Here is a 27843-nt window from a genome sequence, read left to right as displayed (position 1 = left end):
AAAGCCCCCTTCGCACCCTTAACCTCTAAGGCTCCGGCCCCCCCGCCCCTGTGTGGTAGGGATCCATCTCGCGGTCCTTTTGTGTCTTAGCAAAAATCAAATGAACAACATCTGACACAAGATATAGACAGACTCTTCAGTATTCACAGCTTGTTCTCCCAGAGACACACATTGTTTCCCAAGCGAATGAAAATAGCACATGTCAGTCCTTGTCACTTCAAAACAGACAATTAGCAGCTTAATATTCAGTTGCACAAGGGAGGAAAAATGGTGTGATGGAGATGGAAGCCGGGTTATGTAGAAATGCTATATCAACGAGATAACACTGATAGGCAGGAGGTTGGTACAGTACCCGGGAAAAAAAAAATCCAGCATTGTAGTATGTTGTAAAAGAGTATTTGTTACAGTTGTTACTGCATCATACTGTGTATGAGCTAACTGGCTGCTCTGTTAGAGCTGTGGCTATAGATTTCCATTCTGTTAAGCAGTGAGCGTAGCACATTCCTATGTCTGATACTGAATGATGATTTATTGCCCTGTGTACAGTTTATCTCGCTGTTTATGAGAAATACTTCCACCCAATTGCTCGGCCCTGTTGTTGGCAAAGAATGCAATAGAAAAATACATTTGGCAAAATGATATGAGAGCAAGATAGGGCAGACAGTGGGGGCTTTACAGGGTCATCTATTTTCCATTTGCCTGGTAAGAATTCACAAACTGTGAAGTTAAAATTAAAGCTGGATGGAACACTTAGAGAGTTTGATCATAGCCATTTCAAAGCCAGCTATCTTGCTTGAGTTTTACTTCCTTCCCCTCCCCTTCTCCTCTCTCTCTCTCTCTCTCTCTCTCTCTCTCTCTCTCTCTCTCTCTCTCTCTCCCTCTCTGCGAAGTTTGGTTATCTGAGTGAAAGACAGAACTTAAAAAAATAAGAGATAAAAAGACAACTGAAGATGAAATCATACTGGCGTAAGTGGCAGTGCAAGCTTGGTCTGCGTTTCCCTTTCGTCTTTCCGTGAGTCTAAGTTCCCATGAGTCTTTCTGCTGTAGATGTTTGATGCTTGGATGTCTATTTCAGAGTCTAAACAGTAAGGCTCCCTACACAACATTTTACACACATAATCACACTCACACACACATACATAAAAGACACAGAGGCCTTGTAGTGCAGGAGCAAGAGAGGGTCTGAGGGCTGCATTTTTGTCGATTAGCATTTATTGAACCCTCTGTGCGTCAACGGAGAATGTAGTCAATGTTTATTGTTACCAAGGCTCCCAAAAGGGCATAGAGACATAGTAAGGACTGGGGTAAGGTCGCCCTATTGTTGGCTTGCTGAACCCCACTAGGGGGGCGAACAGTGGTCCGGGGTGTGCACTTGTGCTTCCTCCGTGTGATGGTGCCATCTGGGGATGTGTGGTCATATTTGCCCCCATCTGTGAAATCTGGGGAGGAATCCTCCTTGTCTGCCATGACCTCCTTCGAGTGGTGAACCTCATTGTCCGCCTTTCCCTTGTTCGCCCTATTACGAGGCTTTGTGCAGTTCCGGGAACGGCCGGGCCTCGAGGGGTGCACTATACGGGTCTGCCCCCCTGACCCCACGGCTACACCACCATTCATAGATGGGTTCACTGTGCCAGATAAGTTGCTGGTCTTACTCTGGGCCCTGGACTCAGAATTGGGTACAGTTGGCGAACAGTTAGGGAAGTCCTCCTTCTGCAGCTGTTTGAGGTCCTTCCCGACCATATCAGCTGGTGCCTGACAGCCCACAGAGGACGTGGAACCTCGGAAACGTTTCAACCATTCCCATAGCGACAGGGCCTTGCAGTCACATGACCAGGGGTTGTCGTTGAGGCGCAGATATTCCAAGGCAGGCAGCGTGTCCAGGCACTGTCCGGACAGCTCGATCAGGGAGTTGTTGAACAGGTAGAGGGTAGTGAGGCGTTTCAGGTCATGGAAGGCCAGGCGGTCGACCCACTGGATCTGGTTTTGGTGCAGAAGCAGACGGTCCAAGGCCCTCAGGCCTCTGAAGGTGTTCTGGTGAAGGCTCCACAGACGGTTCCCATGCAGGAACAGGTGGCTCAGGTTGTGGAGGTCCACAAAGGTGTCGTCCTGCAGGAACTTCAGATGATTATCCTGCGGAGACACAGACAGGACACGATCACAGGATTACATCTTATGTATTCATGCAATCAGATGGCTGTCATTCCATTGTTGCTGCTTTGTATGACACTTAACTGGCATACAGAGGTGTAACAATTTTATACCAAAGCTGAAATTCTGCATCCTTGGTTCACTACAATGTACACATTCGGTGAACCAAGACTTATTTTTATTGCCACAGTTCTTGCAGCTGATGTTTTTTTTTTTTTTTTTTTTTTTTTTGGAGCCTCATAGGGCTCTCTGTTGTGATTCTGCACACCTGTTACAGACCACTGTCAAAGGTCACATTAAATATTTTAGGCTTTATTCTTAGTATATGTTTATTAAAAGGTATAGATACAAAACAAACTGTGGCCTAAAAACCGAGGTACAAACCATGAAAACCTGTTACACGCCTACTGGTATAATATGTTACTGTAAAGCAGCATTCCTCAACCAGGGGTCTGGGAGGGACTTCTAGGGGATCTCCAGAAAAATGGGGGAATATTTTAATTTCACTATTATTTAATAGACTAGAAGTTAGCAAAATGTAAGAATGTATAAGAATGACTAGTTCACTTCATAGGTTTCACATCTTTCATTCACTGATTCTTGGGAATTTGGATAAATCAAGGATTTTGGATTTTGGATAAATCTTGGATAATAAGAAAAATGCTATTTCTGTTGGAAATTTACAACATTTTAATGAATAAAAAGAATCAAGGGCATAATCAGGGGGTCCTTTGCACATTTGTAAGGTTCTTTCATAGGTTTATTTTTAATTTGTATTAATTTAATGATTATATGTTGGCCCATGGCCTACAAAACCAGTTGTCCTCGGATAGGAGATAATCATTTAAACTTGATTAAAACAACAAAAAGTAATAATTTCATTGAATAATATATTTACCACATGAAAGAGTACATCATAATATGGATTAAAAACTACAAACAATGAGTTTTGAACAATATTTACTATTATTTTGTGGTTGCTCAAAATGTGTCCCACATATTCGTCACCACCGTCAGATATTTATTTAAAAAATAATAATAAAAAAACTACAAGGTCAACTACATTCCTGAGGAGCCCTTTTCAAACCTTAAGCTCTACTGCATGCTTCAAGACCGCTCAGGCTCCTGGAAGTTTTCTATTTTCTTTTAAATCTCTTCATATTTTGAGACACTGCTACTGTCACAACACCGTCACTTTTGTATAAAAAATATTAGATTAGATTATGGCATAAATGTATACTTTTTAAGAAGAGGTCTGATGCAGGTAGCAACAGGGCGAAAACAAGCTGGCTAATGTGAACAACTCATGCTTATCATGTGAAAGAGTAAGTTTTTGTCACCACCGTCAGACGTCACCACCGTCAGGTTTTCTGTCTGACGGTGATGACTGAAGTCTGAAAAATGCTTATAGCAGTGCTCAGGATTGTTATTTTTTGTACCAAATAGTTAAATAAGTTGTTAAGCAAGAAGTCATTGACTTGAGTGGTATAAATTTTGGAAATGTATGTTTTAATGAGGCGACTGTCACCACCGTCAGATTAATGTCACCACCGTCAGAGGCAGTTATATTTGTTTTAAATGAATATACGTACAATATGTCTCTTTGGTGCTGTTGAGTTATTGAAGTAATAGTCTCTTTTAATACAAAAATGTGTTTTTCAAATAAAAAAAAACATTACGGTGACGGTGTTGACAAGAACAAAGTAGCCTAATAACTGGGAAAACGCCTATTTTATGAAAAAAAAATGCAAAATGAGGAGGTTGCACCGGTACATTGCTGAACAGCCAAGACCTTGGCCTATAATGATATACCTTCAGATTTTGTAATTTAACTCACTTTTTTTTTTTTTTTCAAAATTAAAACCTGTTTTATCCAAATTCCCAAGAAACAGTGCATTGTTAGTCTACCAATCTATAGTATAAGACAGTTATGGGATAATTAAATCTTATAGGCGGATCGCTGAGACTACATCTCATACGGGTCCACAATCTGACGTGCATCAATTTGGGCCGGTCCTCCAACCAAAAAGGTTGAGAAGCACTGCTGCAAAGGGATCAAGACATTTTCCAATGCAGCATACTATGAAAATCAGTTAGGAAATTCTTCGTACCTGCAGGTAGAGATACTGCAGGTTTCTGAGGCCCTGGAAGATGTTGTTAGGCAGTGCACTGAGTCCACAGCGGTACAGGTGCAGTGCGTGGAGCCGCCCCAGCCCGTGGAAGGTGTCCGCGGCCAGGGAGCGCAGGTGGCGGTTGTCTCCCAGGTCCAGCTCCTCTAGCAGCGTGAAGCCGTGGAAGGTGGAGGGTTCAATGTATGTGATATTATTGGAGTAGATCCAGAGAGTGACCGTGGTAGAGCTGAAGTGGCCCCGGAGCAGGCGGTGGATCTTGTTGTTCTGCAGGAAGATGCGCTCGCTGTCGGGGGGAATGCCTTCGGGGACTGACAGGAAGTTGTGGGCTTGGCAGGAAACGGTGCTGGGTGCAGTGTAGCAGATACAGTGACGAGGGCAGGACCAGGAGAGCTCTAGCCCACAGAGAACCAGCAGGAACTCCAGCCCACAGCCTGCAGCGGGTGTACAGGCACACACACACACACACACACACAAAGACAGAGAGGCAGAGAGGAAAAGAGAGAGAGAGAGAGATTACAGACAAAGAAATCACACAGACACACACAAAGAGAGAACAGAGAGAGTAAAATGAATTAGCGGAGGTGCATTTGCAGTGCGGATTTGATTCTGAATTGAAATTTAGCCTTAATACTTTGATGTCCAATTCAGAACTTGAAAGGGAGAGAGATGTATGAAAATTGACAGTATATGTTTTGAGGAAGCCTGAGAAACTGGTTGGGAGAAAGAAGCGTTTTAAGTGGAATCAACTTATGCAAAAATGAGACAAAGAGGAGAGGCAGACAATGACGGGGAAGATAGGAAATACTGAGACAGTACAAGGCTGAACAGTGAGAGCTACAATAAGAGGGATTAGAGACACATTGGCAGTCATATTCATTTTACACAAAGAACCTCTACTCTGACAAATGACTTGTGCCAAACACAGCTACCTGTTGCTCAGCCTATATCTTTTTTTTTTTTTTTTTTTTTAATAAAATGACATCAATCTGAGGGATTGTATTCGTGCCGCAATACGTGGCGCAAACATGGACACTGCTTTGCTCTTCTATCATTGTTTAGACTCTTAAAGTCTAAATCCCCAAAGTGCCCGAGTGGTTTTCCCTTTTAGGTGTGTGCTAAAGAGTCTATTGAAGAGAGCAAACAATAACACCTGCTCTAGTGAGTCACAAAATATCTCAGTGAGGCTGACTGGATCCCTGGTGCAACAGTGTGTTTCTACATATATACAGTGATTTCACTCCACGGTTTTCCAATATTCTGCCACCTCCGGGAGACGTGCTGTTAAGAATTCCCCTTATCTGGGTCCACTGGCGCTACTTTGCAGCAACAGGAGGCCCTGATCAGTCTGTTTGTGCTGTTTAATGGGCCGCGCAATACTCATTTAAACTTGTAGTAAGCTTCTCTGCGGCGCTCAGCCTCCGTCTGATTGGTGACATGATTCCCCAGATCCTTGAGTCAGGAGTTGCGACTTATCCACAGTCCCATCTAGAGTGAGCAGAACTCACATCCCATCATGAAAGTCCCTTCTGAGAACCCCTGGCTGTCTTCTACTCAATTTATTATTCCAGGCGTAGTGATGGCGTGATTCACTGCCTCTAATCGATACGCCTCTGTTGCCTTTTAACTCACCCTGTAATCCCGGGGCTTTTACGCTGGAATTCAGGAGCAGGAGAATTACTCTCCACCAAGAGACAGGCGTATTTATCTGAATATATTTTCTACCCAAACTGTGGCTAAGCTGTGACATTCAGCGTCTGACTCCACTGACCTTTAGCAGTAATTCTTTCTGTCTGCTTGCAGTGCCGGAGCACCGCGCTGTGTGTCACCTGAGCGGGCGTGCGCTCTCCCGGACACGGCTCTAATCCTGTTTGTTAAGCCACGCTGGGCAACAATGCAAATGCATGCATCCTCCCGAACCACCGAACAAATGTGCCCCCTAAATGAGGTGATTCTTCACAGTAGAAACAATTGTCAAAAGGTTGAATGACTGCACGAATTGTGTGAATATGGGCGCATGTGTGTCTGCATCATGTATTTGCAACTATGGCATGCCGTGAGAGGGCAAGGCCTTTCTCTTTCTTTTTTCTTTTTTTTTTTTTTTTGTAAAAGGAACAGTTCGCCTAAAACATAAAAAAAAAGATATTTTCTCAGTGCCGCCCGGTTATTAACAAGATCCAAAAAACGAGATTACATCAACCCCTTTGCCTTGCATCCCTTCACCGCCTCCCTGCTCATTTCAGAATCAATTTCAATATTTTCCTGTTGTGTTCAAATCTCTCCGTGATCTCACCCGTCCCTATAATTCTGAGCTTCTCACCGCCTGTAACACCACCAGGTCCCTTAGGTCCTCCCACTGCGGATTACTGTCCATCCCCCGTTCACGGATAAAAAAACGCAGGAGTTTTCTCCATAGCGGCCCCTTGACTCTGAAACAGCCTGCAAGAGACCATTAGACGGGTCGAGTCAATTGAACTTTTTAATTAGTTCCATTGTCATTTTTATTTTTCTGCAAAATTCTGCCTCCGTCCTGATCTGTCTGTGCAGCCTGTATATACTACCATAATATTTTGTCTGTGTATTTTTTTGTGTTTGTGAAGCACTTGACTGCAAAATTTGTCTTTGTTTTTAAAGTGCAATGTAAAAGAAATAAGCTTGAAACCTGAAATTGGTGCACACTAGTGACTTAGGCAAGGCAAGGCAAGTTTATTTGCATAGCACATTTCAGCGACAAGGCAATTCAAAGTGCTTTACATAGAGCATAAAGGCATTAAAACAATATAAAAGCAACACAAGAAAACATACATAAAAACAATTAATAAAAAGAAGCTAAAAGGAGAATAAGATAGAGCAGGAAATTAAAAGTTACAGCGAGGTGTTCAGTCTGCTGCAGTCTTCCCAGTCTTCCCTTCACCCCAATGCACAAACCGGCAAAAACCTACAAGTGAACAACTCAACACCAGCTCTCTTCCAAAAGCTACGACACAGATATCCAGAATAATCGACAGTGAAGAGTTTTACTGGGAAGTGTCTCCTGCCAAAGAACACCGGCAAACTGTATCTAACTGTATTGGCGCTCCTTGGGGGCGGACAGATACGGTTTGCCAGCGTGCTTGGGCAGGAGATAGTTCCCAATGAAACTTGTCGCCCCTGAGGGCTGTGGATTATACCAAGCATGTGTGTCATTATTTTTGGAAAGAGCTGTTGCTGTTGAGTTTTTTTACATGTAAATTTTTGATGGGTTGAGCTCCACAAAAGCCCCACTGAACTGGGGTCCTGGGAGACAGGGAAAGATCGTGGCGGAGTGGAAATCTCACCAAATCCCACAGAAACTGACTCTATTAGGGGTAAGAGGAAAAAATATATGAATTTTTGCTGTTTTTTGGGGGGGAGCCGTTCATTTAACCGTCCACCAGAAGGTCACCGATGTCATGAAAGCTTTTGTGGGTCGCCTGTACCAGGATGCACATCCCTCACTCAGAGAAAACTGCATTACCTGGATCTGTCACGCTGCCAAGGATAAAACAAGACACGCTTTGACTTTCTCACTCCACCTCTCTCCCTTTCTGTGTTTCTATCTCTCTCTCCCTCTCTCTCGCCTGCATTTCCATGGAGATGTATCGAAATTGGCATCTGCTCTCTGACTGAATAAGTGAAAGCGTTTTGCATCACTCTCGGGAAATAAAGGTTTGCCGGAGTTATCAAACAAATAAGCAAGACAAGACAAAGTACATCTTCAGCCTTCTGTTTGAGGAACATTTGCATCGGATGCAAGCCACCAGCAGGTACCTCAGACACAGCTTTGTATTCACTTCATTGACAGCCTTTCAATAAACACCGATCCACTTAAAGTTTTATTACAACATCGACCCCAACCAGGAGAACCATTTTTATATGAATCATAAACCATACACAATATAAAAACAAATTTCACCCAATATCACTTGTGAAGCTTTTCTGCTTTTACATGCCATTTGGACTGACACAAAATGGTATTTTTTTTTTCAATCAATTGCCTTAGCAGGAAAACATCCAAGGGAGATTTCATTATTCATACAACTGATGTTCTTTTCAGTTCAGTAATTGTATTTTTTGAAGCCTTGAACTCTCTCCATTAACACTTTACTTGGTGCATGTCTTAAATAGAATCAGGAATCAGACTCCTAACAGGAAAATGATCAGAGCGGCTGAGAGACACAGACTGATAGGGAAAGCGGGTGAATGAGAATGTAGATCCCGCTTAGATAGTGAGACCATTTGAATCAGTGATCTGCTAATCATGTTGGACATATAAGGATGCCCGTCCCCTCCTCTCTCTCCTCAGCTTGTCAGGACGCAGTAATTGATTCTTTACCGTGCTTAATCCGTTTCCCTCAAATGGCTGCCTTTACCTTCCCTGTCATTGCTATATGAAGAAAAAGCATTTGGAGAAAGGAGATTGAACATAACATATGTCGCATCAGAGATTTCCTTCCCTTCCTTGCCTGCCTGCGTTAGCCCTGATGAGGCTTGAGGAGGTGGGGTCTGTTCATGTGCATGCTCCTAAGGTCTTGAAAATATCTTATGTGCTCTCCTCTGGACGCAGTCAGAATGAAGAGAGGGAGGCAGCTCCACCCTTTCCCTGTTTTCAGCCACGCTCGGGGCATGGCTGCTATCTCTTATGCAGCTGGCATAACCGGGCCTGCCGCTGGAGACCTCCACACCTGCCAACTCACCGATCTCACCACTCCCTGTACCAACAGCATCGCTCCACACTACACACAGACCCATGCACTCACACGGTTAACAAAACGCAATACGTGGAGGCTACATGCGGGTATGCAAAGAAGCGAGCATGAACACATAAACACAAACGCGAGCACAAACACATTTGGAATGAATGGGACAGATTACGTCAGTCTGACATGGATAAAAGGCTAAATGACACTTGTTTACAGAGCACAGTGGAAAGCAAGCATTGTGCCGGGCTCTTGTCATTAAATGAAATTGTAGGAAATGCATGTGTCGTTAACTGCATTGTGCACTCACACAATGAGCCATTCAGCTCAAATTGTATTATATAAATAGCTTTGGACATGACGGAGCATATATATGCCAATAGTGCCTATTGGAATTTGGCAGAATAAAGGAGAGGCTCTGAAAGAGAGAAAATGTGTTTTTGGAAATTAAGAGGCACCGCTATTTCTGGTACGAGTCTGAGCTGCGTACAAATACCCTCATCGCAAGTCTCTCACCTCCGAGTCTCCATCGCCTCCCCCGGCTTCACGGGGCCCCCCTCTCCCTCCCCGGCTGCTCATGACGGGTCCTATTGATAGCTCTTTACAGAAGACTGATTAAACAGCCCGCAATAGGCTCTGACGTTTGACCCCGTGACCGCAAGATCACCAAGTTCCTTTCTTGCTTTCGGGCAAAAAAACGGAAGAAATAAATAAATAAATGAATAAAATAGAATGGCTTAGGGTCCCCTGACAGACAATGAGAGGCAACTGTGTAGAATATCAATGAAACATAGTTCACACTAGATTTGCCCTCATGAATAACACATCTCTGCTAATAGGAGAGAAATGGTCCGTCTGTAGCGCTGCGTGACTCTGCCCACCATTAGACTGGACAAACTCAATTTCCTGTGTCTCTCCGAGGAACCTGATAAGCACCCTGGTGTTTTCGCTCCTGCTGTTGGCCGGTCAGAAATAGCACCTTGGCTTGCTCCCCACTCCAAAGGTGTTTACAGTCATGCTCATATGCAGTGGTTAATAATGGCAAAGCAATAAATTATGCTATTGATTGAATCTTGAATCAGCTCGTTGTTCTGGGGAGCTTAAAAAAAAAAAAAAAAAACAATGTCAGAGAAAACGTGCGGATTGTAATTATAACCCTGTGGTGTCTCAGGAGCATTTGCCATGATTCCCATCGCTGATGTACTCACAGTGAGATCAAACTGTGTTAATACTGCAGGCTCACTGTTTGGCAAGATCAAGTCACTGCTGCTACGGCATCTATTCCGTTAAATCTGTAAAATCTTGCTTGGTTTACTTTATCTTGTCCCTTTATCAGTAAGAGCCTTGGTATCTGCACTGATGTATGAAAACTGTGTTATTACTTGTTTATAACTGTTTATTAATGATTTATAAAGTGTGCAACCTACTTTATACCTAATTATTATACCTAATTATAAACCATTCATAAACCTTTATAAGGGCAGTCTTTTTTTTTATACACTTATGCACACGTTTTTTTGCACATTGCTTTTTGCACACTGGGTTGTACTTAGATCTTATTCTTTATTTTTTATTTATTTAATCTGTAATCTGTGGATACTGCTGAAAAACTGCGAATTTCCTTCGGGATGAATAAAGTATCTATCTATCTATCTTATTGCAAGGTTGAAATTAAAGCACTAATGAGATTATTTCTTGGGGATGAACACAACACGAGCGCTACAAAATGATTGCTTTCATTCCAAAAGTCGCTCACTACTTTTTTGTTTGTTTGTTTGTTTGTTTCTGTTTTTTTGACACACAAATTCAGTGATAATAACTATCTGCTGACTGAACTGCAAACTCAGAGATGGGGCAACCTTGCCAACAGCTATGACCAGCCAAAATTTTTTTTTTCCATGGTGTGTTTGTTCTTTACAGCCTGCTGCAGAATGTTATCTGTATAGATTTTGTCTCATTTGCCATTCCCCATCCCTGCGGAAGGCGATATTGGCCGCATTGCCTCAAAAGGTTGCCTGACTATCTTTCTAGTGAATGAAAGGGAAACAGGAGAGAACTACGACAACTCTGAGATCTCCGGGAAAAGAGTCGAACAATTGCAAATACAGTACGTCACCGTGATATTATTCGGGCACAGACGCAACAGCAAGTATGAGATTGCTTGTGAGTGTGTCTGTGTGTGTGTGTGTGTTGGGGAGCAGCATAACTGGTCTCATCTCTTATCTCATGCCAGCACACTGCAGGAAAATTAGGTCACACTGAACTCCAAGTGTAATTAGTATATACACTGAATGCACAAAATATGAGAGACTTTTTCCTGATACTGAGTTGCAACTCCTTTTGCACAATCCATATCTCAATTGTCTAAAAAATTAAAAATCCTTCCGCTTCTTGTTATCGCCATCTCTCCTCCTCAGTGATCTGTATACATTTACGAACAGATCAAAATGCAATCGCGGCGTTTACCTAGATTTGTGAGCGTTAAAACGGTGACAGTCTCATATTTTTTTTTGCGAATTCACAGTCGAGGACAATCGTGTCAACATGTTCAGAGGTCCCAATTTTATCTGCTATTCTGAGCCGTCAATTTGCTGGAGTGTGGCTTTGTTCCAAGTTTGCTTCTTTTATCTTTGCACCATGCCTGCCAGTGTTTCCTGCAAAACTCAGAATGTCAGAATGTCTCTGCAGCAATGTCGCCAGTTGTTTTACATTGTAACTGTTGTTCTTCTCTGTGTTTGGCTTCACTCCAAGGGACCAGACTATCACTCCTTAATCTTTTTTTTGTTTGCATCCCGCTGCCACACTTACAGTTGAAGACGAGAGGTGAGAATCGGAGGCCAGTCATTCAGCAGGTTGGCACGCCGTCGGGTGCCAGGCTCTGTCAGCTCTAAATGGATCAGCGTGCCTCCTACATTATTGATATTTATGTCTGTTAAGTGCTTTTTTATTTTATGGCTGTTTGATATTGTGAGCAGCTGTGAGTGGTCAATGAGGCGGCTCTGCCAATAAATCTCTTCGGATTTCAAGTTTGGAGCGAGCAAAGTGAGAAACGGAGGCAAAAGAGAACCATAAAGTGAACAGGATATGGAGGGAAATAATCAGGGAGAGATGGAGGGATAACAGCGTATGGCAAATTGGGACAGAGGCCTGCCTCGCCCTGAAATGTGCGGCGCAGACACCTGCAACTCCGACCAGACGAGGATCTTATTGAGAATATTGCCTCTCAACACCCAAACACACACATACAAAGCAAAGCAAACGAAATGAAAGCCGAGGAGAGCAAAGCCAGATACAATAAGAGCGACAGCCACATTTTTCAGGTTGAAGAATCAGAGGGTCTAAAAATAACTCCCCTAAACAAGCGGTGCCATATGGAGCATGTACAGAGTGAAGGGGAAGACGTGTGCCGGAGCGCGCCGGCGAACGAAGCTCATTTGTTTCTGGGATGGAATCTGAAGACGCTTTGAGGGGAAGCAGAGGTGGATGGCTGTCGGCTGAGCTATCCGCGGATGTTTAATATCTACATTTTAATTAACCGCCTTAATGGATGTCTGGTTGGTGCTAATTCTGTTTACTGACAGTCACAGACCCATTTGTACCCACTGGTCTTTCACACCTCGTGACGCTCTGTGTGCTGTGTACTCTACTGTGGCATGCACACAGACGCACTCCCACACATAAACACACACGCTGCATGCATGAACGGACACAAGCATGTACAAAGGCGCGACAACAGCACTGTTGGGGGGCAAGACTATCAGCCACCGACTACATTCATTCATCATGACAGCACGAAGCCAAATGATTCAAATATGTTACATTCCCTGTGGTGGTGTTGTGCTACACTGGCCAAACTAAACTAATGGTTCTGACAAACTCATATAAATCATCCACAGTGTGTCCATATGTAGTTCATATATTTCAGTTAAAGTGATGCGGGGCATGTATAATAGCATTCCCCATTGTTTGCAGTGGTGTAGATGCTAATAATTATCTTTCATGGTTGATGGTGTGTGGCTCTCAGGGGGACGTGATGCAACACAGGAGCCTTTAGTGTGAGAGGAGGCCTCGCGGTGCAGCCGCCTTCCCCAGTGACAACACGAGGCTTCGTCACATCTCCTCTGGCCTTGATCTTCCTGGCCGTGCCTGAATAATTCTTCGAAATGATTTCAGCACCTTACTCAGCCGGCGTAAATAATGATTCCTAAATTGTTTGCATGAGATGTAAAGATGAGAGTATTCTCTGATTAAGGTGGAACTGAGAGGCATAGTGACTCTCATGTCACCGCAATACCTACGCCAGTGAAATTTAGCTTTGATGCTGAATGCAGCTTTATTATGTTGCAAGTTTTCAACAGCACTCCTCTCATTTACCATGAAATTGATTTAGACAAATGAAACGTCTTGTGGTTGCCCATATCTTTTCTATAGCACTCTTATCCCAGCATGCACTGCGGTATGGCTCTGGCGTGCCTTAAAATACAAAATTACAGACTGCTAAAGATACCTCTGAGTGAGATGTTAAAAAATGTGTTTACGTGAAGTGCAAAGAGTGTTAACTGTGTTAGGTGCCTTCCAGGGCTCGGGGGTGCAAGCCTGTGCTGGCAGAGGAAAGTGTGAGCAATGTGAACTTTCTGTGGGGTGTAATGTCTGTCACCTCCTCAAAATTCACTGTCATCTGTCTGCCAGAGGAGAGCACAGTCTGAACCCGAACCCCAACCAAACAACCTCATTTGGATTCTTCACATCAAAGAGTAGAAGAAATGCTCAGTTTTTGTTGTTTGTGTGCATGAAAAAAAAAGTTGACCAGTTAAGGACAAAATGTAAAAAAAAAAAAAAAAAAAAAAAACACAACTTTTTTTTTTTTTTTAGTTAACGAGAATTGCTAGTGGCAGCAGAGAACTATTTCTCCCAGTGCCAAAACATTCAAATTTAAATTTAGTTGAACTACAAATACATACGGTGAAACTGCTCTACAACGCTGGTGATGCATTATGACCCCGAGTCAGATGACCTGGTTTCAAGCCCCTCGTCGGCTAGCATCTGCCTTGCTGAAGTGTCCTTGAGCAAGACACTGAATGCTCACCATCTCCAGGGCTGACGCTGTGCTTTGACCTCTTTGTGGAAAGGGACGAGCGAATGCGCAATGTCCTCATGGGGACGGATAAATTATCGCATTATTTAGACAAGGGTGAATGAGAGGACCAGTGTTGAGACAGAAGCAAAAGGGAGAAGATTTATTTCTCCCTCTTGGATCAATACACCGATCAATGTATTGAATATGCCAATGTGCAGCACAATTAGTCCCAATGTGTTGTGCATTTTTATCTCGAGCCGCTGAAACTAGAAACAAACTACAGCAGAGGAGCGTTTAGTTTCTTGTAGCTACCAGTTAGAAGCATTAACCCCGATGTGCATGGCCTGAGAGCAGTTTGCTGCATGACTACACAACGACCACGAGCGAACATGAATTATTGCATGCTAAATACCACACACATTTTAATTGACCTTAGTTTCTACATTTATATCGAGTTGCTGCTTGGTTTCCGCGAGTTAAAAAGCTAATTGTATTGGCTCAACCATCGACACTCTTTACCCACCATTAACCTCTGCCTCTCCCTCTGCCTTGTCTCCATTTATCAACTCCTCTCTCCATCTCCTCATCCCTATTCATCGCCGTCGTTCACACTCTCAACCCTGACTTTTCAACTTCTGAAAGCTGCTAACTAAAATTACATCATATTGATATGTGAAGATAAAACCCTCCGTAGCCTTGGACACACACACACACACACACACACAGACACACACACAGAAACAAACATGCATACTCAACTACAGGTCAGTAAAAGCTTTTCTTGATGAATGATTTATAACTTGTGTTGCTATGTTTTGTGCCCATCATCAGGTAGGTGCAGCCGTTGATATACCTGTGCTGAAAGGTGACATTTTCCAGTTCACTTAACCGCCCCCCGCCCCCCAACACACACACACACACACACACACACACACACTCCACCCAGCCACCCTTTACATGATTCCCCCAAAAAGAAGCGGTAAGGAACCCGCCTGCTGCAGCAGCTGCCTAGTTGCATACAAACCTCATGCGCCCTAGATTCAACAGATCAATTATTCATAGCAGGTGAGTTTGGCGCTCCATGTACGTAAAGGCACACACACACACACACAGAGTTTCAACAGTCTCAACTAATAGCATCAGAGAGGCAAGACGAACGGTGAAATCAAGCAGAAAAGTGTGTGGGGGGAACAGCGAACGCATTGTTGCTCATTAGCTGAAGAGGCAGTGGGCTGACCAAGGCGAGGAGAGGACTGACTGGGTGGAAGAGCGCTAGTTAGACTTGACAGGCAACCTAGGGGGGGAAAAAATGGCATGAGGAGTGCACGACACAAGCATACACAGCCATCAGAGTGCACTGAGGTGTGCACGTACAGTGTAACACACTTCCATCCACACACACACACACACATACATGAACACGCACACTTCCACTTATGCACAGCACATGTGCACACATCTAAAATACATCACACTTCAGGCCCATTGCATTAAGGAGTAAAGCAGAGGAGGCACACACTGACATGCCTACGATACCAAGTGTGCACACTGTAAATATTGTTGTTTGCATGGGATGACTTGATCCAATTACCATGCAACCAATAACACACTGCGCAGTCATTGTGAAGCATGTTTAATTTGTGTGCATGTGTATGCGTGTGTGTGTGTGTTTTAGTAAGATAGGCTGGGGTGTGGGGTGTGGGGGGGGTAAAAAAAAAAAAAAAAAAGCAGAATAGAGTACAAAAGAAGAGAAAAAAAGGAAGAGGGGGAGGAAGGAAGGAGAAAGACCTTGATCTTAAGAGAGTAATCCCTTTTCATTAAGTGTAGTTTTTCAGACCCTGAGAGCTTCACCATTGATCCTGGTGTAATGTCAATTCATTAACTGTACTGGGCCTCTACAGGGCTTATCACCATGAAGGCCGCCAACACTCTCTCCCAACACACACACTCAGCATTTCACTTTTTCCACAGTGGGAGCGGTAAAAAAAAAAAAAGAAATTACACACACACACACTCACAGCAAAAAAAAAAACCCTCACACGTTATTCTCTTTGCCCGTCCCATACTGTACCTTCAATTTTCATCAAATCAATTCATCTGCTTTTTTTTTTTTTTCTTGGACTCCATCTTGGCCTTTCCAGTCTTTTGCCTCACTGTTCTGTCTTCATTCAGTCTGTCTTGGGTTTCATATGGTCTACCTCCAGCTTAGGATGATAACTTATCATCATTTCTTTCGCTCAATTCTCTGCAGTGTATTAGAGCCGGCCCTGAGTCACTGTTGTGTCTGCATCCACACTCAATGCACACACACTATAGCTGCGCCTATTGATTCTACACTGTCTCAAAGGATTTAGCAGCTTCCATCTTGAGATCACATCTATTTACATTGTAAAAAAAGACTCCTTATTGACCATAAATGTCACTAATTGTATATTACTGAGGGAGACCCAAGTTATACATCCTCAGTGCTGTTTGTGACCACTGGTGGCGCTGTAGTGCACACTCGGCAAACTGGGTCCTGAACTGTTTACTTCATATGTTCTACCAGAGCACGGGGGAGACGTATTACACATGCTGAAGCAAACCATGCAGATTTAAAAATACTTGAAAATGAGCAAATGTAATTAGTCAGGAAACTGTTAAGGTACTGATTTATTATTATTAGGATTATTAGGATTTGATTACTTAGGCCCAAGTTATTGTTTACAGTCTCAAAGGGCTTTATGGGGCCACAAGTTTACAAGACACAAAACAGGGCTACACCTCACTGTGGACAAGGAAGAAAAAAAAAAAAGAAAGAAACACCCTAAAAAAAAAAAAAAAAAAAAAAAACAGGGGAAAAGGGAAAGAAGTCTTGAGAAGGACCCGATTGGAGCGAGCCCCATCCTGGCCTGTCAGGGGTGCCATAGTTGCTCACCATGGGCCGGATTCTCCAAAGGTTCTTAAGATTAAATTTCTTCTTAAGTTCCACTTTTTTTCTTAAGTTTGGGTTTAAGAAGATATCTTAAGATATTTTCGAATTCACAAACAAAATATCTTAAGAATCCAAACAAAAGATCTTAAGAATGTTCGCAACTTTATTCTTAAGATTTTTCTTAAGAATAAATGGGATTCTTGAAAGAAATGATCTTACTATTTTTCTTAAATAGTATTGTAACTTTAAGACAGGTAAAGGTCGTCTTAATTAACCACATGCTGTGTGAAGGTAAGCTATTTTTCAAACATCTTTGATTAATTTAGAGCCAAATTTGATTATATAACATAGATTAAGGTAGTAGGCTAATACCGTAATAATTTTACATTGTATAAGTTAACATAGTGATAATCGTTATCTAAACTGTAATTCAGCCTAATATCTAAACAAGTATTGAGACACATACAGGCTATTGTTTCTGAGTCTATATGAGGACATTTTGTTTTGCCACCAATCACCACTCAACTGTCAATTATATTTAAATTCTATTAACTAATAGGTTAGTAATATCGTCGCTGTCCAATACAAAGTATGTATCTCAATTTTTGAGAAAACACTTTTATAACATCAAATCAAAGTCAAGACTATAATGGATATTGTTTTGTTGTATTTTAGATGGAACTGCTGTGGGTTGCAGCTCGAGGCTGTTTGTTTACATAAAGGTAGAGAGTTGAGAAGTTCGTATGTGGAAAAAATTAAGAAATTCTTAAGATAATGTGTCGTTCTTAAGAAAATTATGGGGAATAGCACTTGAGAACATTCTTATGAACTTCTGATTTTTTCCTCTTACGAAACGTCTTAAGATTATTAGTAAGAACTTTTTGGAGAATCTGGCCCCAGGTGTGCAAATTATTAAACTTAATTAGTAAATTACACTGGATTGAAAAACAAATCAAATCTCCAAGAATGCAACATGCACTGTCAAAAAAACAAATTCAATTAGCTAATTACACAAGAGCAGAACAAGAATATGAGATATAAATTATATGAAGGAAACATACCAGTGTGTGTTAACCAAGCATCATCTGAGCCCCTGAACTGCAGCCTTTAAAAAGACATGTCAGCTTACCCAGACATGCTGCTTCCCCGGCCACCCCACTGCTGACTTCTCTGTGCGTTGCTATTTATTGTTTCCGCCCACCTCGTCCCCAGCTTCACCTGCCTTGATCTGTTTTTATGTGCATATCTCCATGGACTGTATACATGTTAAACAGTGATTTGTAAGATCAAATGTGTGGGCAGCAGCAAACAGAAAGTGCCCAAAGTCAAACTCACTGTCACGTTGCACAATTAACAAACACATTTGTGCATGAGTGGTCGTGACTGAAATAAGGCTGTGCATGTGCGCTTTGCGGTGGGAAATGCATTCGACGCGTTTATTAAGCCTCAAGGACACGCGCTGTGAGTTATGATGGGAAATTTTCAACGTAAACAAAATCAAGTGTGCTTACAAGGAAAACTACATTGGGTGCCTTTAATGTCGCTCGTGCTCATTCACAGAGCTGCTTCTCCCCGCAACCTGTCCCTTTCTCCCCTTTTTTTACTCATCCCCCTTGCTGTTTACTTGATTCTGTTGTTGTTTTCCAAAGCTGCAAAGCAGGAGGCTTCACTGGATAAAACACAGTCACTGCCTAGTTGTGATTAAAGAGAACCCAGTCTGGCCGTTTGAGATAGTATAGCAGCTTATGGGATTCACTGAGTCACTGGAAAGCACTACACCAAACCACAGACTCACTTCAAAGTGTTCCATCACCAACTCTTCAAACGCCTTATCCAATAATGAATTTCTAATTCTTATTACTTTGCCCCGATGCCTCTTTCTTATCCATAGAGGGGAATCTGAGGATCATGACAAATCACTTGACAATCTTTTCGCGAGACACTGTGGTGTTTCATCACCGACTGAGCGAGGGGTGCAGCTTTGCTACAGCTCTGCCATTTGAAGTTTCTATTTTGCGTTCCTCTCCTCTATTGTAAACCTGAACACTCTTGAGGCAAACCACACAAACTACTCTGCTTTGTGAGTGCTTTCTCCTCCCTCTCAGCTCCTTGTTTGCATGCAACTACCACTCACTAGTGAGTGCTCCCAATCCCCTCTCTCCTTATAAAGCCAACTGCCTTGCTGCAGACGTTCCACAGATAAGTGGTTTATTTTTTTTTTTCCCCTCCATACTGATGGCCTAAGACAAATTTTCACTGCATGTAATGACTTGGTCCCTTGAACCTTTCAACACATGACCATGGGAGAGGCTTCCACCGAAGAGCGCACCAAGTCATAAACAACAATGATGTGCAGACAGGCACTCGCTAAAGGAGACGTTAGGACTCCATCTCAGCTCATATGGTTAGATGATGAAACACGATTCCCTCCAGCCCCTCTCCCTTCTCCTTGAAGACGGCTAACGAGAGGCAAAGTCAAGGACAGAGAGAGCCAGTGAGGAGTTTGTTTACACAAGAAATTGCGCGTATGGTATTTCAAAGAGAGAGAGAGAGAGAGAGAGACAGAGAGAAGAAGAGAAAAAGATAGGAAGGCACAGAGAGAGTGAGAGAGAGAGAGGGAGAGAGAGAGAGAGAGAGAGAGAGAGAGAGAGAGAGAGAGAGAGAGAGAGAGAGAGAGAGAGAGAGAGAGATCCAAGGCCACCAGAAGTAAAGACGGAATAAGTTGAAGATTATGCCTTCAGCTTCTGTGTGCAATGCAGGACTCCTTCACAGCAGACTGACCCAGCCTCGTAAAGCACCCCTGCCTTGCATATCTCCCCACTGGGACTATTATCTTCACACCTCTATGCCCTTACCACCACAAATGCTGGCTCCCCACCCTGTCGCCCTCTCTCACCCACCTATTCTGCTCTCCCCTCAGGCAGCATTGTTGGCAGGGCTACTTAAACTGGGCCCCAGTCAACCATGGGAGGCTGTGATGGCAAAGCCCAAACTCAAACACACCGGGTGTGTGCCCAAGTGATTCTTTCTGCTAAACTCTCCTACTCTTGCAATAATAGCAAACTTTATTTGTGTAGCACTTTTCAAAAGGATAGGCTCCAACGTGCTTTCTAGACAGCAAAACAAAGAGAAGTAAAAATCAATAGGATGAACAATGAAAATGACTTGACAAGAGTAAAAAAAACAAAAAAAAAAACACAAATGCATCAGGGATGAAGTAAGTGAAAGCAACTTATGGAAAAATCTGTTGTCTGTAAAAATTATGTTTCACAGTGAGGTTTGGCTATCAGTTCAAAAGTACGAACGGCAGGGTCGGGGGCTTTTTAGGTTTGCCTTAAGTGATGGTAGAACCATGATTCATGGTTACCTTTCAGGCAGAAGTATAGCGATAATTAGAAATTATTGAAGAAAATGAAATCTTTGTGGTGTGATAATCTAACAGGAACACTGTGGTTTACAGTATAATGCCACTGTTGAGCTTTATATTGAATAAAATACTGCTGGAAATCACTGATGGTGTTAAAATTGTGGCTTTAAGTTAAATTTTATTGTCGATTTCAACATAAAAGTGAAATTCACCTGCAGTAATGTACTAACTAATCTCTAACACTGGCATTACATCTCCTAAAGTGCTAAAAGTGCGACTGTGAGGTGAGGGAGTGAACTGCGAAGAGGTGCACCATCTATGCAAATACTCCTCCCTCACCGCCTCCATTTTTTGTTTCTGAGAGTGCAAACCCCTACAGTGTATAATAAGCTCTGTAGTCAACATTATAATAAAACGTAATGTAAATTATATTAATGGATATCAATCTTAATATGCAATTTTTGATATCTATGTATATTAATCCCCTTTCCCCATCCCTTGAAGTCTATTATACAACATCCAGACTTACTACAATAAATGTAATGAATCTTACTTACACAGAGAGATAATATGATCCTCCTTTTCCCTGCTTCAGCAGACACTCACTAACCAGTTTATTAGACACATCTATCTAGCACTAGGTGGTCGCCCGCTGCTAACACGTCTGTGACAAGTACCAGTGAACTCGGTGCACTGAGAGGATGTTGTACTATCTGTTGCTTGTTTGTTTGCTTGTTTGTATTTTGCAGAACATGTACCAACAGAAACTCAGTCTCTGGTAATTTCGTCACGGAAAATCGTGCACATGATTGTGCGAGGAAGGTCCAGGGAAGTGCTGTTTTTGCATTCTGTGCAAGTTGTTCTTTGGCCATTTTTTGCTTGATAGTTAACAGTGCAATAGGACAGGATGACATTACCACCAAGGTTATTAAATTAACAAAAACAAGGGGTGAAAAAAACATTTTTCATGAACTGAAATAAAAATGAAACGAGGCTTTGCAAAAAACAAAAAAAGATAACGAACTTAAATTGAATTGTGTGTATACAAAACTAACAAAAATGATAGAGACAATTTCTTTATTTTTCATCTCTGTCAGTTTATTTGGTTGTTCATCTGTCTTGAGTGAATACACTTTCTACAATGGTATGATGTTTTGTTGTTTTTATTACGCAATACTTTTTTCTGACTTTTTTGAGGCTCACCCCTGACAAATACTCTATAAAACTAAAACTGAACACTAAAACCAATAAAAACTAAACTAAAACTAAGCATTAAAAAAAACAGTAAATCTGCTTTAAAAACGAATAAAAACTACACTGAAACTGAAAACAAAAAGTCAAAATGATGAAACTGATGATTTGTTTGTGTGCCAATAAGACAAGAGATGAGAGGGAAAGGGGTAACACATGACAAAGGTTTGAACCCAGGATATTGCAGTCACAAGGTGTGTGCCCTAGCTCACTGAGTCACCTGGACACCCGCCCAGGAAAAAAGGGTTTCTGACCTGGGACCAGTGTGTCTAATCCCATTTGCGGTCAGGTGGTGTGAATCACTGGTCGGTGAGACAGTAGCTCTGCCTGTATGCTGCCTGTCTGCTGCATGCTGTACGGTAAATCACAGCCAGATGACTCACTGTCTGATGAAACTTTTGTACTGCTCCCCTGCTCTCACCTTTTCACCTGCCTGCGAGCCATCTACATATGACACATTTTCTTTTCATTTTCATTTCGTCTGTCCTACAGATCCCCATTGCATTCCGTTCACCATCTCGAGATTCTTTAGTGCTCTCGAAGCACCACTCAGCGCTTCTATAAGAGCCGGATGCTGTGTGTGTTCACACGCTCCCTTCATTTGTTTGTCTGCGTGTATGTAGCGCTTTTCCCCATGCGTAGTGCTTAAGGGAATTACATATGCAGTATTCGGGCTTTGAAGAACCCCCAAATCCCCTGCATAGGAGAAATACAGTGCATGGTCATGTAACAGGTAGTACCACAGGAGTCAAAATAAACATCAACCAGCTCGACATTGACCCGCTGTACGTCCACACAGAGGGCCACAGTCCAGTGCCAAAACATGCCCGGACCCTAGAGGACAGCGAGGCAGCAGTGATTTAAAAAACAAAAAAATATTCAGACATCCAAGTTCATTTAAAAAAGCACACAGTACAGAGGGCAAATGGTTTGAATGTATCATGACAACACAGGCAAATCTCTGCAGCCCTTTCAGCTAGATAGTACCATGACCCCAGACCCTAAAGGAATACTCCAATGTTTTGGGGAAGAAAAAAACAAAAAAACAAAAAATACACTTTTTCTGACTCCACCAGACTGAGACGAGCCATTTCAGGAGCATTTAGATGGTTGGAACTAGAACCGATGTACTGATGTAAGCACGGTACAAGCACCTTCCCATATTGTGATATCACTAATACTTTAATTATTACCTGTTCAGGCCTACTGGCAAGTCCCAATATTTGCTCCTTCATTTCACTGCCTAAGTCAAATGACCTCGTTGGTGGAAGACTTTTGGATGGGGAATGTTAACTGGTGTGCTGACACAGTCTGAACATAACTTCAAAAAATTCTCACCACCAGAGGGGGAAAACACAGCTTTAACACTGCCAGGAAGTATTGTGATTTTCTAACTGTAACGGGTGAATCAAAGCATAAATTAATTCATGCACCAACACTTTGCACACAGCACTTTGGTGTTACTGGAACAGGTGGTGTTTTTAAAGTCAGCATAGCCTCGCTCAGTCCAAACATTCAACAGCCTCTCCAAGCACCCACAAAGGCACGAGTGCACTTTTGCTCTCCATCATAACCAGCCGGCGCCTGTGTGACAGTGAGCGATGATAAAATAATTATAGAAAGTAATGACAATAAGAAACTACATCTGTCAATGTTAAGCCTCACTTATGAATCAAATGTATGCAGCATAGCAGAATGGAGTAGATGGTGTTCAAATCAGCAGGCTAATTCTGTGGTCCTGTGAGTTTGCATGCACAGCCCACTACTGAATGACTGAGTGAGAGTGTGAGTGACAAATGGCAGCGCGTTCATTACAATCACCTCTTTGGCATTATAATCCCGAGGCTGCTCGCTCCCTGCCTACCAGTGACAGCCTGTGTGTTTGAAAGTGTAAATCTGTGGGGAGATAATGCAGTGCACCCTGTACTTAGAGGAAAGAGAAAATGAACCTTTTCTCTCTCCCAGAGACTAATGACACCAGGGGAGTTTGAGAAATGGTGATGGTGAAAAAATGTGAGGCAAATGCTTCTCAGTCAAGAAGAAGAATTTCCTGTTAAGTGTAGGAGATTTTTTGTATCCTCTCTCTCTTTCTCTCTCTCTCCCTCCCTCTCTCTCTCTCTCTCTCTCTCTGACATGTACTTTGGTACTCTGACGGGAATTCGTTCAGTAGATTGCTCCAGTTAGAAATGACAAAATAGAAATTGAAGGAATATTTCTCTTACGGAAATAAACTGAGCTAAGGCCGAGGAGTCAGACAAATGCAGCTGATGTGTTGAGGGATGGAGAGTGAAGCACTGCATCCAGTTTAGAGCCATTTCAAATTTTTATAGTCCACCTGGCCCACAGTCATCGGCGATGATGAGCGTAAGACTGATGAACACATTCATATTAGATGCTCTAAAAGCAACAGGACCTCTTTTCGGCTCCCTGCAGTTTCCGAAATAGCATCTGTTACGGACCATTTTCTAGATTTGGATTCATAGCAAGATGTGGGGTTGGCAAACTAAACTACATTTGTGCACATCTCCAGGTGTGCAGTGCCGAGTTGAGGTCAACTCACTTCCAAGTCTACACTTTCAACTTCAGTCAGTCTGAGGCTCTGGATTAACGTCCAAATGTTCTGATAAAATAGTGACACTATGAACCGATAATCATGCTCATGTGCATTTGCATGCTGCCACTGTCCTGTACATATAATATTTTATAAAGGGGCTTGCTAGTAATTTGCATATCAGAAGACACATTCTGCATATACTTAACCTGGCATTTAATTTTTTACAATGGATGTCTACTTGCCAGGATACTTGTATACACATCCTGTGTTCATTTCAACTCAAATACAAAAAAAAAAAAAATAAAAAAAATGATTTAGGTTCAAGTGATGTCAGAGCACATAAAAAATAATGGAAAAGTTGTCTTTTGTTTTTATGGTTGAACTAATATAAGAATGTCTCTACTACTTGAACAAATACTGGAACATAAACATTTATTCCCCTTGGAGGAAAACCCCATCTTTCTTCTTCATGTTGCCATCCATTTTTTCATGAATTGACAGACAATCTTGACACAGGTTGAAAATTTGCAAGTCCTATGTTCGAAGTAGAAGTGAATGCGGCGACATGCATGACCTTTTGTTGACTACATGTGCATTGGACACATGAGCTACTTGCACAACATGTTTATTTCTGCGCACGCACATTTGCTATTGCCGATTTTCCTGTATTGCTGCCATTTTTTCATATTACACATGAATATAGTGTGAATATATATTTATTAAATATTCATGAATAGATATTTATAATCAGAGTCGTGAGCAGTGAGTTGACCTCCTCAGAGTCACACGCCTATCAGACGGACTGGGCCGGGCCTCTACAGACGTCTCCCTCAGGAAACAGAGATGTCACACTCCAGTGATTAACTGTCTAACTAAATGCACTCTTCCTGACATAACATTAGTCAAACTTCCATCAATGAATGTTGACTGAAGCAAATAAACCAGACTCTTTTGCATGAGAGGAGCCTAAAAGGCTGGCTCGCATCTCTTCTTCCAGTCCTTTCCCCTCACAACAAAGATTAAATATATAGATAAGATGGGTAACATTTAATAAGATTTTATTAAATGTTATTTGATTTATTTATTTATTCATCTTTATTTGATTTTATTTATGCATGTAACAGGGAAAATACATTATTCAATCCAAGAATAACTTTGCCAGTGTAGGCCAATTGGCTAATTTTCAGCTGTGGCCCCAGATTTCAAAAGCCAGAAACCGTCGTTAAAAACACAACAAACAGATACGATTCAGCTTCCATACAGATGAACAGTACAAAAACAGCAGTTAAAATGCAAGCAAGGTAACATCATAATTAACAGGCACACCACATATCATACAACTTCAATGAGGCTATGACTTGCAAAATAGGCTAATGCACACTACACAACTTTTAAAAAATGCAAAATTGCTGCAATGCTTCGATTCCACCACACTGTCTGTATGTGCACACGGCACAACTAACCACAGACAAGGTTCACAAATGACAGGATCTTTATCTGATCCTGAGACTCACAAAACTGCATGACAGAAGCAAAAACACATGAGAAACGACAATTTTGCCACAATAAGGCCAGACAGGGAGGAGCTTCTTGCTGTGCATTTGTAAGTGGCGTCAGCATGGCTTCATGGTTCCTTGGCTTATTTTGCTCTGAATAATGAGAAAGGAATTTCACATGATCATCTCTGTCATAGTCCCAGTTTATCGCAGACTTTTCAAACATAGTACGTTTTTAGCTATATGTATTTCTCTCTGTTGTTACCGGGTTCTTCTATTTCTGTAATGGTTTTCAGGCTGTTACTAAAGGCAGGCTAAACACCTCGGACTCGCACTCTTCTCTTGTGCAACCGAGTGAGTGCATACCTGCCCTACATTCCTCTGATTGGCTAGTAATTGTTGCCTTTTTTTGTTGAGGTTAGGGTTAAGCTTGGGTTAGGATTAGTCAATCAGAAGCAGGGTAGGGGCGGGTCTTCTCAGCTGGCATGCCGGGTATTCACACCCAGTGCATCAGTTTAGTCTCTACCCTCTTGCAGCAGCAGGAGATTTGCTGACAGTAAAATTTGCTAGATCGGGGTGAAATGCAAAGTTGGGAAAAGATAATATCGTCGGGGTAAAGTGACTAGAGCAGAGGCTCAGCCACCGCAGGTTATCTGGGCCAAGAGTCTACCTTGCTTTTAGCAAAGCAACTGCTTTGACTTGAAAAGAGAAATCAAAAAACCCCAATCACCACAGAGAGGCATATATGCATAAGTAAAAACGTTTAATTTTTTAATAGCCTATGCTGAAAGCAGACTGTTCGTAAAGGATTCTTGTACAGTTTAATCAGTCTGTACTATTCATCGCATTGTGTGTTTTTTTTACCATTTGTAACAGTGTTGTATTTTACCTTTTGTTTCACTTTCCATGAACCTGCCTTGTATTGTCTGCATATCCCAGAATGCATCCGACAACCCCCTGAGAATGTGCCTGAACTTCCTCTTGCTCCATTCAGCTGCAGGTTATACGTGTAGGTGGAGAGAGCAATGATGCCAGTGATAGCCATAGTAAGGGAAAGTGAGAGAGCTTTTCTAGTCAACAAAAAGTGAGTCATGCCCCTTGCTCAAACCGCGGCTCTTGGCTGCACTGCATTATGGTCTGTCGAGGCAGCTGTGGATGGAAAAATTAGTGTCTCTTCCGCTTCTCTTTCTCCCTGTGTTATTGCTGAAAGGTTAGGGTTAGGTGCAAAATGTTATGTCTAGAAAGAAACTATTTCTGTTTGAACTGAAAAGGCTGACACCAAAGCCTGATGTTTAGCACTGATGTTTCTCGATGGCTTTCATTTTTGTTTTTTTTGTTTTTTTTGTTTTTTTAACTCTATAGTAGCTGCTCTTGGCCATACAGAGGAATGAAAAAGCACACTACAAAGCAATAAAACGCACCCAACAGACCCAGAAAAAGATACACTGCCAAAAGCTCTTTCTTAACACTACTGAAGAAGTATGAGGAAAACTCTACTGTCTGCTCACTGCCTCGGAGAATAGCTGATGTGTATGATAGCACTTCTTCACCAACCACCCCGTCTCTTTTACATGATGACATAATCTTCAGAATAAACTTTCCTAAAATGAGTTCAGCACCAATCAAGTCTGATCACGCTTTGCACTGCAAGCCAAAGACCCCTCTCTTTTGCAGGACTCTGTGCTCTGCAGTCAGGAGGAGTTCTCTTCAGACAACCCCGTCACCATGGCAACGCTTCAAGCTCACAACAACACATGTGGATGCGGCCCAATTCAGCAACCACTTCTCCTCACCCAGGTAACTGCTCCTGGGTTACCGACTGAGACTCCACCCAGGTAAACCGAGTTCATTTTGTTTATGCTTACGCCGGCCTCCTGTTGCAGCTGCTGCTGCTCCTCTGCACGATCCCTCCTCTCCCTGCCAAGATCTGTGCCTTCCAGCCTGAGCATCCAGCCGATGAGGATGTTGCCACCCATCCCACGTCTCCCTCTTCAGCAACTGCTGTTAGCTCCGCTGCATTACTTGCCTCATGTCTGCCGACTGCATAGTTTCAGAGTAACACTATTCTGGCTTTCTGTTTACCCATGCTAATTGCACAGAATGTATTATATGTGTAGTTGGTAGGAGTTCAGGTTAGTTTGTCTAATTTATCCATTTTAAATATGACACTGCCAGCTGACCCTGTATGT

At 42.4% G+C, this 27843-nt stretch overlaps 1 protein-coding gene across 1 annotated transcript; it reads right to left on the bottom strand.

The window, feature by feature from the left end:
* Window positions 1–848: 848 nt before the first annotated feature.
* On the bottom strand, window positions 849–27630 carry rtn4rl1b (reticulon 4 receptor-like 1b). The gene is made up of 4 exons (XM_030066405.1): window positions 27448–27630; window positions 25622–25676; window positions 4260–4711; window positions 849–2130 (listed from the first exon to the last, which is right to left on the bottom strand). The coding sequence occupies exons 1-4, from the start codon at window positions 27628–27630 to the stop codon at window positions 1231–1233; spliced, it is 1590 nt and encodes a 529-aa protein (XP_029922265.1). The 3' UTR covers window positions 849–1230.
* Window positions 27631–27843: the final 213 nt, after the last annotated feature.

Source organism: Myripristis murdjan, chromosome 13, assembly GCF_902150065.1.
Source record: "Myripristis murdjan chromosome 13, fMyrMur1.1, whole genome shotgun sequence".
In the NCBI taxonomy this organism is placed as follows: domain Eukaryota; kingdom Metazoa; phylum Chordata; class Actinopteri; order Holocentriformes; family Holocentridae; genus Myripristis; species Myripristis murdjan.
This window is presented reverse-complemented; position numbering and strand designations above follow the sequence as displayed.